This window comes from Amia ocellicauda, chromosome 1, assembly GCF_036373705.1.
Source record: "Amia ocellicauda isolate fAmiCal2 chromosome 1, fAmiCal2.hap1, whole genome shotgun sequence".
Taxonomy (NCBI): domain Eukaryota; kingdom Metazoa; phylum Chordata; class Actinopteri; order Amiiformes; family Amiidae; genus Amia; species Amia ocellicauda.
Window position 1 is genome coordinate 29,243,819 of NC_089850.1, and position 15,325 is coordinate 29,259,143.

Sequence of the window (15,325 nt, forward strand, 5' to 3'; positions counted from 1 at the left end):
TATTTAACTTCAGTACTTGAGTCCTGTACGGAGTGTGTCTTAAACGGTTCTAAAGATGTTCAATTGTCATGGTAGAGATTGAGTTCTGGAATAAACTCATCTGTGATTGAAATGGACTCTGCCTGCTTGCTTTTTTCCCTGCTGCTACCTCTTGCCATTCTCCTATACTTTGCTAACCATCAGCTGCAACTTTTGCTTATCCCCCTCTCGTTTTGTAGCAAAATCACTAACCTACAATTATTCATTCTGTCAGGTGAAGGTGTGTAGACAAAAAAAAAAAAAAGATCTTCAGTATAAAGTGTAATGAAATAAGTATTACATGAATAAGACCCTTTCTGTGTCTTTGAACCTGCCGTGTTATCAGTGATCATCACATTAGCCCTCCCTGCAGTATTGTATTGCTTCACTAAAGCCACTCAGTGTGAAAAGAAGCAGATGGATAGACATTACACCTTTTGGAGGTTTCATGCATGATGCCATCATCTCTCCTGTGCCAAGTCAATGAGCTGGAATGATGAACTAAACTGATTAATGATTAGAGGTCCTACACTGGACAGATTAGTGGGAAAAATTTAATACAATGTACATTATATTCTTGGAGGGGGTTCTGTTTGAGATCTCCAAATAATATATTTTAAAGCCTGGTGGCCAAATAAATCAATTGGAACTTGAAACTTTTGTATTTATTTATTTGTGTTTATTTTATTCCAGTTCTGACTGGGAACCACTGGCCGATTTAAAGATCTAGAGAGATCATCCAGAAAATTGTCTTCTGCTCACGTGTCTCACACTAAGTAGCATTTTACATTGGATGTCTTTTTTTTTAAGTTTTGGGGGTTTGGCAAAAGTGACATTTGATGGCAATGAGGATCTGGCATAAAAAATTATAATACTGTTAAATTTAATATCAGACAACAATGTCATTAGTTCAGATAAATGGAGGAACAAGACAACATCCATAAAGATAATGCATGTACTCTCCATTTAAAGACCAAAATAACAATGCTTTTAGGTACTGCAAAGTGATATTATCTTGTATAAAATATTTGGAAAGTATATTTGACTAAACATATTCTTTACAGTAGTCTCTGGCTACTTCTGTTACACTTACTAAAAATAACTGGTGGCTACTTGAAGGCACATTGGATTTGGGAATATCTGGAGTTGGAAGTTTTATACATTGAGAAAATTAGATTGTAAGGAATGTTTAGAAAAAACTATGGTCAATAGGAAGCCGCAGTGTAATTATTATAAGCTTTTGAGTTATTTCAGGTATTTGTGCTAAAGAGTTGTCTGACTGGCTATGCACATTTTTTTTTTTTATCTGGGAAATGTATGCTTTATGATCTTTGTCAAATATTTTTGAACGTATTTTATTTCTGAACTTTATCAATTGTGGAGAATGAGCAGATAAGCTGGATAGAAATTGATAACCTGTCCTGTGTTTAGAACTCCTCTTCATTGGATACCAGCAATATCGGCAAGACCAAGAAATAAGGCTGTGAAAAAGAGCAGTGATTCTCTTTGCTTAGAACCTTTACGGTCCTAAAGGTGTTTATTTTATGCCGTGTTGAAAGGAAAAAAGTGAAACTATTAGTGATGTTTTTGTTATCTTTACGGTTCGTAGTGTGTTGGCTCCAATTAACTGCTGATTGCCTAACAACAGGTAATACATGTTCATTCACAATCCTGTTACCGAGTACATGTTCTTCGGTGGGATCCTGAACACAGTGACCAACTTGATTTCGCATTTGTCTGCAGTGCTTAAAAGTATATGAATTGTTTGTTTTTTCAGGTAAAAGCAGAAAGACTCCACAGTCCACTAGGTCGTGTGGTGACTCGGAGGCCAGTAAGCTTCAGCTGGTGGACTACCCTACACTTCTAATGACCAAGTCTACTGAAGCCTTGCAACAGGCCAAGAAAGAGCGCAAGTTTAACAAGCGTCACTGTCCCAAGCCCTCCATTAAGACCTTCAGCATCCTCAGCTTAAAGAAAGCCCACCGGAGGCCCCAGGTGCCCACCAGCCGTAGTTGTGAGGACCTAGATGGTTCTGCGTTGGCACAGGAGCTGTGGAAACGTTCTCGCTCACTGGGGGACCTCCACGGAGAGCAGGCCTTCGACAGAAAGAAAATCCACAGCCTGGAGTTCACGGCTATCAAATCGGCCAGTGTTGACCCACACCGGTTTCACGGGCAAGGCCACACCAGGCTCTCCCGTAGAACGAATGATGGGGGAGGAGATGGAAATCAACAGCCTTCAGCGCCACAGTGTCAATCAAGGGAGTATGCTTCCGTTTGCCTTAAGAACCGTGCGGAGCGGTCAAGCCTAACGTCGCAGCTGTCAGTCAGGGCACCTCTGAATGGGCCACAAATTACTGAGACGGACCTTGGCTGTGCCAGAAGCCCCACAGAGCCAGCCTCAGAGGAGGGTAAAGCATGGACACATTCCAAAAAGCCATCACAGCCTCCCCCAGTCCCAGCCAAGAAAAGCAGGGAGCGCTTAGCCAATGGACTATGTCACCCATCCTTAGGTGTGCCCAGCCAAGGTGCCCCTTCATTACCAGTGAAGAAGACCAGCCCTCCTAGTCCTGCTGACTGTGTCCCTTCCTGCATCTCGCCAGAGGAGCCAGGAACCCCTCCCGCTGTGCCTCCACCTTGGCTGTCTGACCTCCCAGAGACAGCCTGTCCTCAAATGCATGGAGTCAAGCTGACTGCAGGGAGGAAGATCTCCCACACCAAGGTAGCTGGGCTGGAAACACTGATGGAGGAGAGACTAGAGTCCGAGGGGATCGACCTTACCGAGGAGCCTTATTCAGATAAGGTTAGTTTGGTTCAAAAAACATTCTGTTAAAGCAGCGCCCATGGGCAGGCCCACCACAACTTGTAAAATTGAGAGGTATACTACAGCCAGGGTTGTGTGCTTTACTGTAATGAATTTATTACCCATTGCTTCTGCTTTGAGGTGACCGATCCATATTGTGTAAGAAAGATCCTCAATATTGTAGAAGAGAAAAAGAAGAAGAAAGACAACATAAGTACAGACCAGAAACAGGAGCTGAAATCTTGTGTCTATTGCCATCAAAAGTGCCTTTTCTGGTTTTAAAGAGTGCAACAAAATGCCAGGTTAACCGCACATGAGTTCTGAGGTCTATAATAGAAGTAAGACTATATTTTTAAAAGCCCACAGACAATCTTTTTTATGAAGAATAAAATAAATATTTATGGCCGTTGGATGGTATGTGTTGCCGCCTTGTCTGACCATGTGGTTTGTCTGTATGCTGAGCGTGAGTGGCTCCTCGCTGTGCCTTCGGTTAGTGCAGCACTTGAGATAATTAACGCACCCAGCTGTGAAGTTTCAGTCAGAACCGCCGGTTAATGTGCGTTCTGATGTGAACTGATCACAATATTGTGTTTTCCGCTCAGGCTTCACTGGAAGTGCTGAAAGCCACAGTGACTTGGCAGGCCTGATTTATATTGTAGTTCAGTTTTCTCAGTAATTCCCCCGCCTGTTCACTAAATGAAATACTGAAACAAGTGTACGAGCCAGCATAGCACAAAGATGCGTTCATTTCTCTCTCAATCTGCTGTCCCCAATGCAGAGGTTATGCTTTCAGATGAAACTTTACTGATTCCGCTTGGAGTGATGAATTGGGCAGAGTTCTCTGGCTTCAAGATCCATGACAACAGGCAAATACAGTACAAATACAGATGCAGTCTTGGTTTCAAAACCTCATTGTACCATTACTCAATCTTTGGGTAGCACACTGGTTATATGTTAATTTATTTTGGAATATGTATACTATACAACCACACTATCACCCCCACTTCATAACCAATTTAAAAAACATAGTGTAAGCTGAGATTTTATCTGTAAAACAACATAACCAAACACCAAAACACATTTGTGGCTGTCATGCTACATGATGTGCTTTTAGATCAGATTTGTATCTGTTATTTGTAAGAAATTAGAGATGGTGTCTCACAAGTCTTTAAACAACCTAATCATGTTGAACAAAATCTAATAAATAGAAAATGCAAGCTACACCCCCTAACATCAGTTTCCGCTCCCTGATACATGCCACACTGCTAGAAGCATTAGCTGACAACCATCACAATTTCTAATTAAAGTGAGGTAATACTTTAATTGCTTGATTGTTTCTTGTTTTTGTGTTACATGGCTAGACTGTCTGGGTTTTTTTTTTTTTTTTTTTTTTGGTTTGTTTAGTGCAGCAAAACATCTGGGACCAAGATGACTTTAGCATGAACTGAAATTACCTGATTCAGATAAGGACTAACTAGGACTACAGCATATTGTGCTCAGTCTGTAAGGAGGCAGTATTTAAAATAATAATAATGGGTTAACTGGATTATAACTTACTCAGGATTCTGAAGAAACAATAACCCTTATTAGAATGGCATAATACTTTAAGGAAATGAGCTCAAACAGTGTAATCACTCTTGTTGCTGTGACTGTATGGTTGACTTACATACGTCTTCAGATTTCACTGCACTAACAGACAACACTTCTTTGCACAGAGAGATGACACTGAGAATGAAGCCTATGTTCTAGTGCTTGAGTAGCTACAATATTACATGTCAAGAGGCTATTTTCACAAGGAGCTCTGGATAATCTGCAAAAGCACTTAAAGCAATGTTACAATGGCCCAGTTTAACTTTTTATGCATTATAGACCAGGTGTGTGTGTATATATACAGTATGTGTGTAGAGTTACATCTACATTAATTGGCTTTAATAGAGTTGACTGAAAAGTTGATTAAGCTAAGAAAATGCATGGGAAAAGTCAACTGACCTCTATAAAAAATAATCCACCTGTTTGCACCCCCCCTGTCTTGCCTCAAATTGAACCTTTGTTCTCTGTAGTCCATATCAGCATTCACAACACTATCAACAGCATTGATAAACAATATTAAACTAAACTAAACCCGCATAACATTGTTTCAAATGAAGGGCATAAATACTTTCACCTACAGCTGTACATACATAGACACTTTGTTTTGAGAGGGCAAAATGCATGTTAACTCTACTGCCTGTTTACCAGTGTTGATGTGTTGCCCAATTATATGGCCCATGTTCACTGAAATGCATGTGACTGTTGCAGCATGGCCGCTGCGGTATCCCACAATCCCTGGTTCAGAGGTATGCTGAAGACCTGGAGCAGCCAGTGAAGGATGTGGCTTCCACCATGGACCATGTCCGAGTGAAGCACCTACGCAAGCAGCACCGCATGGCGGTAAGTGTGGTCAGCCCTGCTGGGCTCATCCAGGGACATCGAGAGGTTAAATGTGGGAAATTGAAAGCTTCGTTGGGACAAAATACATCCAGCAGGTTTTTAAGTATTTGGGAACAAAAGACAGACAGAAAGATTTACTATCATAAGCCAACATGTCTGAGAGCTTATAGCACGTCTGCAGGTCTTTGTGGAGGTGTGCTGGTGAGGAATTCCTTGGCCGATTCTCATCAACACTTCATGCCCTGCCTTGTCTTGAGTGAGCAGTAGCTCATTGCTGGCTTTGTATGAAATCCAAACAAATATCAAACGTAATGTTACACAACAAATAAAACCAGGACACATTTTGTAGGCATTTTAAACACCATTTTCTATTTTCCTTTCAGTGATATTAATAGAAAAAAAAATGATACCCTATGAACAAACTGACTAAACTGTACAATTTACAAAAATAAAATCCATATTTCCAGAATTGGAAATTGGCCGCCAATTAAATTCAATGAGGATTTCTCAGAATAAAAAATACTTGTTATATATACTGGAATAGCTTTAAAAACCATAGCAGCCTCAGTGGACAGTGGCCTATATATATATATATATATATATATATATATATACTCACCTAAAGGATTATTAGGAACACCTGTTCAATTTCTCATTAATGCAATTATCTAACCAACCAATCACATGGCAGTTGCTTCAATGCATTTAGGGGTGTGGTCCTGGTCAAGACAATCTCCTGAACTCCAAACTGAATGTCTGAATGAGAAAGAAAGGTGATTTAAGCAATTTTGAGCGTGGCATGGTTGTTGGTGCCAGACGGGCCGGTCTGAGTATTTCACAATCTGCTCAGTTACTGGGATTTTCACGCACAACCATTTCTAGGGTTTACAAAGAATGGTGTGAAAAGGGAAAAACATCCAGTATGCGGCAGTCCTGTGGGCGAAAATGCCTTGTTGATGCTAGAGGTCAGAGGAGAATGGGCCGACTGATTCAAGCTGATAGAAGAGCAACTTTGACTGAAATAACCACTCGTTACAACCGAGGTATGCAGCAAAGCATTTGTGAAGCCACAACACATACAACCTTGAGGCGGATGGGCTACAACAGCAGAAGACCCCACCGGGTACCACTCATCTCCACTACAAATAGGAAAAAGAGGCTACAATTTGCACAAGCTCACCAAAATTGGACAGTTGAAGACTGGAAAAATGTTGCCTGGTCTGATGAGTCTCGATTTCTGTTGAGACATTCAGATGGTAGAGTCAGAATTTGGCGTAAACAGAATGAGAACATGGATCCATCATGCCTTGTTACCACTGTGCAGGCTGGTGGTGGTGGTGTAATGGTGTGGGGGATGTTTTCTTGGCACACTTTAGGCCCCTTAGTGCCAATTGGGCATCGTTTAAATGCCACGGCCTACCTGAGCATTGTTTCTGACCATGTCCATCCCTTTATGACCACCATGTACCCATCCTCTGATGGCTACTTCCAGCAGGATAATGCACCATGTCACAAAGGTCCAATCATTTCAAATTGGTTTCTTGAACATGACAATGAGTTCACTGTACTAAACTGGCCCCCACAGTCACCAGATCTCAACCCAATAGAGCATCTTTGGGATGTGGTGGAACGGGAGCTTTGTGCCCTGGATGTGCATCCCACAAATCTCCATCAACTGCAAGATGCTATCCTATCAATATGGGCCAACATTTCTAAAGAATGCTTTCAGCACCTTGTTGAATCAATGCCACGTAGAATTAAGGCAGTTCTGAAGGCGAAAGGGGGTCAAACACAGTATTAGTATGGTGTTCCTAATAATCCTTTAGGTGAGTGTATATATATACACCGATCAGCCATAACATTATGACCACCTGCCTAATATTGTGTAGGTCCCCCTTTTGCCGCCAAAACAGCCCTGACCCGTCGAGGCATGGACTCCACTAGACCTCTGAAGGTGTGCTGTGGTATCTGGCACCAAGATGTTAGCAGCAGATCCTTTAAGTCCTGTAAGTTGCGAGGTGGGGCCTCCATGGATCGGACTTGTTTGTCCAGCACATCCCACAGATGCTCGATTGGATTGAGATCTGGGGAATTTGGAGGCCAAGTCAACACCTTGAACTTGTGTTTCATCAGACCAGCCCACTTTCTTCCATTGCTCCGTGGTCCAGTTCTGATGCTCACGTGCCCATTGTAGGCGCTTTCGGCAGTGGACAGGGGTCAGCATGGGCACCCTGACTGGTCTGCAGCTACGCAGCCCCATACGCAACAAACTGCGATGCACTGTGTGTTCTGACACCTTTCTATCAGAACCAGCATGAACTTTTTCAGCAATTTGAGCTACAGTAGCTCATCTGTTGGATCAGACCACACGGGCCAGCCTTCGCTCCCCACGTGCATCAATGAGCTTTGGCCGCCCATGACCCTGTTGCCGGTTCACCGCTTTTCCTTCCTTGGACCACTTGGAACAACCCACAAGAGCTGCAGTTTTAGAGATGCTCTGACCCAGTCGTCTAGCCATCACAATTTGGCCCTTGTCAAAGCCTCTCATATCCTTACACTTGCCCATTTTTCCTGCTTCTAACACATCACCTTTGAGGACAAAATGTTCACTTGCTGCCTAATATATCCCAAACAACGGACAGGTACCATGATAACGAGATTATCAGTGTTATTCACTTCACTTGTCAGTGGTCATAATGTTATGGCTGATCGGTGTATATATATATATATAGATCATAAGAGAGTCAGAGGGGGTTTGATTTGATGTGATTATTGGTTGATGTGATTATATGCAATTTATATACCAATATTTTCTCTCTGCCAGATACCTTTTGGAGGCCTGACTGAAATGTGCAGGAAGTCGCTGTCTCCAGGGCATGTCAACACAGTGTCAGAGTGGCTGGTTTCCATTGGACTGCCTATGTACATTAACTCCTTCACAGCAGCAGGATATGACACGCTGCACCAGATAGCCTGTCTGACAGAGACTGAGTTCTGGGAGGCGGGGGTGAAGGAGAAGCGGCACATCCACAGACTACTGGTGGCGGCCAGGCTAGTGCAGGCAGACAGCGCTCAGTCATAACGGAGCAACAAAGACTTCTGTGTCCATTCTTAGTTTTATTTTTCAGATGTTTACCCTAACATTGTTCTGACTGCCAAGAATAAACATGGGAGGCCTTTACATATATAAAAATGAGCAAACATTAATCTCTTATTGAATCATGTTTACTTTAGAAACGAGTGCTGGTCTAACATGGAAGACCAATAACTGCCTTTGAAGATATAGCACAGGTTTATCATTTGAGGTTTTGAGTTTTCTAAAGATATAGACTGTTTTCTGTATGTTTGTTTTTTAATAAGTGCTTAATTTAGTCTCTTTTGCTTGTTATAGCACTAGTGAGCAAATAGAGGCTGTAGCTAGGCCAAAGCAACTTTTGTTTTTATTATTACTCCTACGTAGATTCCATCTGTTTTCATCCTAACTGTTAAAAGTGGCTACACATTTTTAGGATGGGTCCATTCCCTCTAGTCTGTGACATATCAGAGCAGCATGCAGTAGTTAAAACAACAGTCCACCTACAGTTCATTATTTTTCAGGAATTATCAAAATGCTACCAAGCTGTCTTTTTTTTTTTTTTTTTGCCTTGAATTTGAGGACTTGGAAGATTTCCAGAAGAGGACAGGGCTAATGTGCTGTGTGTGGACTTTCTTGTGCAACAGAGAGTCAATGGAGCAGTATCAGATTTAATATCTGTTACATGCTTTTAAAGAAACAAAACAGACACATTCTTTAAATGTGTAGTCACTTTAACAAGGCTCTTAATACAGTACTAACCTACAACAAATATTGTCTTGATATATAGAGCGCGTTTTATGTTGCCTTACGAGTATGTAAAACACATTTTAAAGACTATCTACCTGTGTAATCGGTTCTATTAATAATCACACCTTACTGCAGTCTCTACCTACTTTTAAGTTTACTCCCATTTTTTGGTTGAATGTGATTAATTGTGGCATATCTTTCTTAACCAGGATCCTATTATGCCAGTTTGTTTTGCTGGTCCTTTGGTCAGTGAGGTTTAGCAGTAGCTGTGTTTTTAGGCAAGGCAATCTGACAAGGTTTCCAATGCTTGGAAAGTCATTCCACTGGCTTCAGTTTCAGCACAGCAGTAATATTAAAAGCTTGGTGCCGCAGATATTGTTGAGTTATTTTGATGTAGATCTGCCACATTAATGACATCGATCACATGTGACTGTCTGGGTCATTTCACACCTTCAAAGTCACATGGCATGTCAGAGAGTGTCAGGATGGGATCATGTCATTTAAAGATGATTAAATACATTTCAAACATAATGAATGGATGGCATAATACACTTGATGTTTCTCTTAACTGCAAAAAATGCCAGATGTTTACCGAGGCATGCAAACTTGAAGTATTTAGAAGTACTCAGTAGCTCAGACTGATTCAAATGTTCTACCCTACATGGATTTTACATCTCTTCAAGACGATGAACTGCTCTCGATGTCCCTTGAAGCTGACGCTGTACAAAGGATTTGCGAAATGTGAATACCTGTACTTTCTGAGGAAAATAACATAGCATATTGTGTATTCATTCGATACACACTATCATGGAAATGTTATTTAATTGAAAGTAAACTCTGCTCAAATATAGCAGTTTCAGGGTGGTCCAGACTGCAGGGAGACCCAATTAATCTCAGTTGGAATGGGACTAGATCAATACTGTTGTGTGGATCGACTAAAGAGGAAAGCATACCGATAAATACCTATTCTCATTCATAGTGAGACTTCTAAAACAATACCATGAAAGGAAGAGCTAAGCAGTAGGATCTTTTAAAACCGAAATGTTCTCAAACAAGACCTACAATCAGCCTAGTTCTAAACCGGAGGGAAAATCTGTTTATATGAATATGAATACCTTTGTTCAAATAATGTGCCTGGGTAACACTTTTGTATAGTATCTTGTAAATCAGGAATCAATGGAAAAAGCACGACAATATTGTTAACAATGCTGACAGGACTTTGGGGTAGATATATATTTTTTTTTTACCAACTGACATGAAGAGTTTCAATCATACTTGACCGAGACTGGGTGAGACCCAGTTCATTTCCTGAACTCGCTGACTCGAGCTGAAATAGGCTTCTCCAAAAGGAGGCGAAGTCCATCTTTGTGAGCCTCCAGCAGCTCAAGGGGAGCCGATATACTGACCTGCGAGTGGGACTGTGGGCGCCATGTCTATTGTCTAAGGCAGCTGGTCAGACACCTGCGACGGTGGCTGCACTGGCTTGAGTGATCCACACTGGAGGACAGTTAGACTGAAGTGACAAAAACAAGTTGTGTAATGTGGCTTTGAGTGACATACATGAGGGTTTGAAATCACAGTGGGCTCTACACTGCCTCACACTTCCGGTGCCTTCCCTGGCCAGGAGTTAACGAGGAGTCAGAGAAGGCAGTGCCACTAAGGATCGCACGTCTCGGTTTCACAATTAATTTAGCGAGGGATGTCTGTCTTATCTATATAAATGAAGAACAGGAACTATTTTCATCCCATTTTGCTTAATTTCCCACCCCCATTACCAATGCAATTATTAAAGATTTTTATACTTGATGGATTTCTTCCATTTTACAGTAATTCTTACTTGCAGCTCAGTTTTCCAATATCTCAATACATGCATAGATAGGTAGGAGATCTGTTCCTGTCTGCATACACAACATACACACCTAAACATAGATGACTGTTAAGAATGCACTTTACAAAGAATAAAATACATTTTTTTGGAGCAACATCAAATTACCACCTAATCCACATAGTAGTTAACAGAGGCTGAATATACACAAATAAAAAGCCTCTTTGCCTAGGTCCCAATGCCAAGTCAATTCTGTACAAATGTAATGTACTAATTATTCACTAAATGAAGCTGTGTTCAATAAACTCCAGTTAACAGTTGCAGCCCATGTCAAACCCTTAATTACAAGTATGTAATAACTAACAAATGTTGCACAATCTGTATATGAAATTGATATTTAAATAACTTATTTTTTTGCCTTTTTTGCTTTTCATATAAAATGTAATTATTAGCTGTATTATACCAGTAGCAATACATTCTTGCATATTGTGTTAGCCAGTGAAAAGCTACAGTATGTTTTGTAAAATATAAATGTGTACAAATTATTTTATGCTGTTTCAGCTAGCTAATAATTGTCCATAAAGATTTTTGCCTGTGTATTGAAACAACAACAAAAAAAAGGTCTATAACTATTTGTCATTCTGAAAAATAATAAAACAAATTCTTGGCATCAATAACCTTTGAATTGTTAATTTCTATTCCAAATACAGCCCACTGACATGTCTGAAGTGTTTAGGAGTGGGCATTGTGGAGGAGTTTTAGGGCCCAGTTAGATCCCTATTAATCAAAACATGGGTGGCTCAATGTTAGATTTAATAGCTGACTTTGTAATTGTGTCTCTATTAAATATCTATTCTATAAATAACTTGTATTGTTTTTGACTTTGATTCCCACTTTGTAGTCTTGTAGTTTTAAAGAATTTCAATCAGCAATTTATCAAGACCTGTAATAAGCAGGTAATCTTGTTTTCCTAATAATGAGTTCAATTAAATTATTAATTAACTAAAATCAGCAACCCCTGTGGCCCTATAGGACTGGAATTGCCCATCCCTGGCCTGGTGCATAAAAGGTTGGTTTTGGATGACCTTCCTTTAAATTTCTAGGGCCCTGCGTTTTACATGACCATGATCGCCATTCACTTGCTGTCCTGCAGGTGTCTCTGTAGCCACTTCAGGTCAACTAAAACAAAGTCATAATGAAGAAATTAACATGTTAAGCCCTGAAAAATTAGACAAGAAAACATAATTAAAATTAGTATTTGTGACCATTCAATAAATCAAAGCATTTACAGAAAGTTTGAGACTGCTGTCCCCACAGGGTACGAAACACTGATGTTATATCTATACGCTTAAATATAATCAAAGAATATAACGCACAATAAATCGTCTTGCATTAAGTTGTGTGTTCTCCAAGTACGACTTTCTCTTCACATTATAAGTGCATGCTGTACAGCTTAAATATATCTTATTGATTTCAGGATTTTATATATAAGAATGTTCTGTTTTGATACTATATCTTGCATCTGCCAAATGTTCTAAAATATAATATTGTCATATATAAGCCCTCTGGAAAAACGTTATTTTTTAAGATATAAATCAGGCTGGGTTAGAGAAAAAAAAAGGTGCACTTTTAAAACCTGTGTGTCTATTTAGCAGTTTGCCTTTTCCTTATCCCCCAATAACCCGTTTCACACTTTCTGTAACTAAGGATAACTGAATGTTAAAAACATGAAAATTGTATGCTGTTTTCCTGACATACTAATTACTATCCTCTCTGACCTCAGGTTGTTTCTCTGGGGAATTCTTAAGTTGCAGAGAAAGTGTTTTCAGAAAGATTTATTGTAATTAGGTGTTTAGTTGTGAAGGCCTCATCTCAACAGTGCAGTGTAATAATGTGGGTCGATGGGAGATGAAAGAGGGTAAAGTAACAACTAACAATTTAAATCTTCTTCTGAGAACCCCCTGCTGTCCATCTCATGGCCAGACGTCATGGCTGACTATTGGAGTGTGTTCAATATCATGTAATGAGTGTCTTGAACTGTGTAACCCTTCATTCATGAAGGATAATTTTTTCCCCCCTGGCAACAGGTGTGCTGGGCCGTTAAAGCGCCTGCAAATTAGACTGAGCCCAGTGTGAGCTATATATTGGGATGTTTTTCAATTTAGTGATGTTAACCTGGACACAAACTTTTTTTTTTTTTCTTTAATTTGTTTCTTTGACTTCTTCCATTGGCTAAAAATAAATGCTTATTTCTCTTGAAGCAGAAAACTTTTCCTAAGTGCAATTTTACCAAATGGATTTAAAATCTTATATGTAAAACCTATAAATAGGGCCTTGACCAAATTAAAGCTTTGACTTCTCCGCAAATCACAAATTACAAATTTAAACCCATTCAAGGTGTATTTTATGGTCAGATGCCAAAATTGGTCTAGGGCTAGATCTTAGTTTACATTTGTCTCCAGATTGGTTCTGAATTTACATGCATTTAGAAAACATTGCCTTAAAGTTTAGACATCTAAATTGCAAAGTCTTTTTCAGACCTATAATATATTTTAAATTAGTCAGACAATTTATGTATTCATGTATATATACATATCTATTTAGAAAGCAACGTTCTTTGAATAAAAGTATAAGTTATGTGTCAGTGTGCAGTTTCCCCTATCTTACAGTACTGTGCAAAAGTTTTAGGCAGGTGTGAAAAAATGCTGTAAAGTAAGAATGCTTTCAAAAATAGACATGTTTATAGATTATATTTATCAATTAACTAAATGCAAAGTGAGTGAACAGAAGGAAAATCTACATCAAATCCATATTTGGTGTGACCACCCTTAGTCATCAAAACAGCATCAATTCTTCTAGGTACACTTGCACACAGTTTTTGAAGGAACTCTGCAGGTAGGTTGACTCAAACATCTTGGAGAACTAACCACAGTTCTTCTGTGGATTTAGGCAGCCTCAGTTGCTTCTCTCTCTTCATGTAATCCCAGACAGACTCGATGATGTTGAGATCAGGGCTCTGTGGGCTGTGTTACGCTGAAGATAGTTCTTAATGACTGTCGCTGTATGTTTGGGGTCGTTGTCATGCTGCAGAATAAATCTGGGGCCAATCAGATGCCTCCCTGATGGTATTGCATGATGGATAAGTATCTGCCTGTACTTCTCAGCATTGAGGAGACCATTAATTCTGACCAAATCCTCAAGTCCATTTGCAGAAATGCAGCCCCAAACTTGCAAGGAACCTCCAACATGCTTCACTGTTGTCTGCAGACACTCATTTGTGTACCGCTCTCCAGCCCTTCGGCGAACAAACTGCCTTCTGCTATAGCCAAGTATTTCACATTTTGACTCATCAGTCCAGAGCACCTGCTACCATTGTTCTGCACCCCAGTTCCTGTGTTTTCGTGCATAGTTGAGTCACTTGGCCTTGTTGCCACGTCAGAGGTATGGCTTTCCATGAAGGCCACTTCTGACCAGACTTCTCCGGACAGTAGATGGGTGTACCAGGGTCCCACTGTTTTCTGCCAATTCTGAGCTGATGGCACTGCTGGACATCTTCCGATTGCGAAGGGAAGTAAGCATGATGTGTCTTTCATCTGCTGCAGTAAGTTTCCTTGGCCGACCACTGCGTCTACGGTCCTCAACGTTGCCCATTTCGTTGTGCTTCTTCAAAAGAGCTTGGACAGCACATCTGGAAACCCCTGTCTGCCTTGAAATGTCTGCCTGGGAGAGACTTGCTGATGCAGTATAACTACCTTGTGTCTTGTTGCTGTGCTCAGTCTTGCCATGGTGTATGACTTTTGACAGTAAACTGTCTTCAGCAGCCTCACCTTGTTAGCTGAGTTTGGCTGTTCCTCACCCAGTTTTATTCCTCCTACGCAGCTGTTTCTGTTTCAGTTAATGATTGTGTTTCAACCTACATATTGAATTGATGATCATTAGCACCTGTTTGGTATAATTGTTTAATTATACACCTGACTATATGCCTACAAAATCCCTGACTTTGTGCAAGTGTACCTAGAAGAACTGATGCTGTTTTGAAGACAAAGGGTGGTCACACCAAATATGGATTTTATTTAGATTTTTCTTCTGTTCACTCACTTTGCATTTACTTAATTGATAAATATAACGTCTATTTTTTTAAGCATTCTTATTTTACAGCATTTTTTCACACCTGCCTAAAACTTTTGAACAGTACTGTATATCATGAATGGATATATTTATATTAATTGTGTCTTTCAAAGAAACATGAGTGGAACATTAAACATCACCTGCAGATACTGAGTTTGCAATTATTTTATGATGTCACACATTTGAATGATTTTGAATGCATATTTCATCATGGAGAATACCAACAATGCAACCTCTTGCTCTTACATGATTTTATAATTCCCTAAATATAACTATATATTTAATTACTTCATGATGTG

The 15,325-nt window shown here is 40.0% G+C and overlaps 1 protein-coding gene across 10 annotated transcripts in view; it reads left to right on the forward strand.

The window, feature by feature from the left end:
* Window positions 1–11,575, forward strand: part of LOC136747795 (SAM and SH3 domain-containing protein 1) — a 304,184-nt gene extending 292,609 nt beyond the window's left edge. For all 10 annotated transcript variants that reach the window (XM_066701028.1, XM_066701012.1, XM_066701019.1 and 7 more), the window contains 3 exons: window positions 1,796–2,820; window positions 5,119–5,250; window positions 8,075–11,575. In XM_066701028.1, coding sequence (XP_066557125.1) covers window positions 1,796–2,820; window positions 5,119–5,250; window positions 8,075–8,332 — 1,415 coding nt within the window. In that variant the 3' untranslated portion in view covers window positions 8,333–11,575. The remainder of the gene's footprint in view (window positions 1–1,795; window positions 2,821–5,118; window positions 5,251–8,074) is intronic.
* Window positions 11,576–15,325: the final 3,750 nt, after the last annotated feature.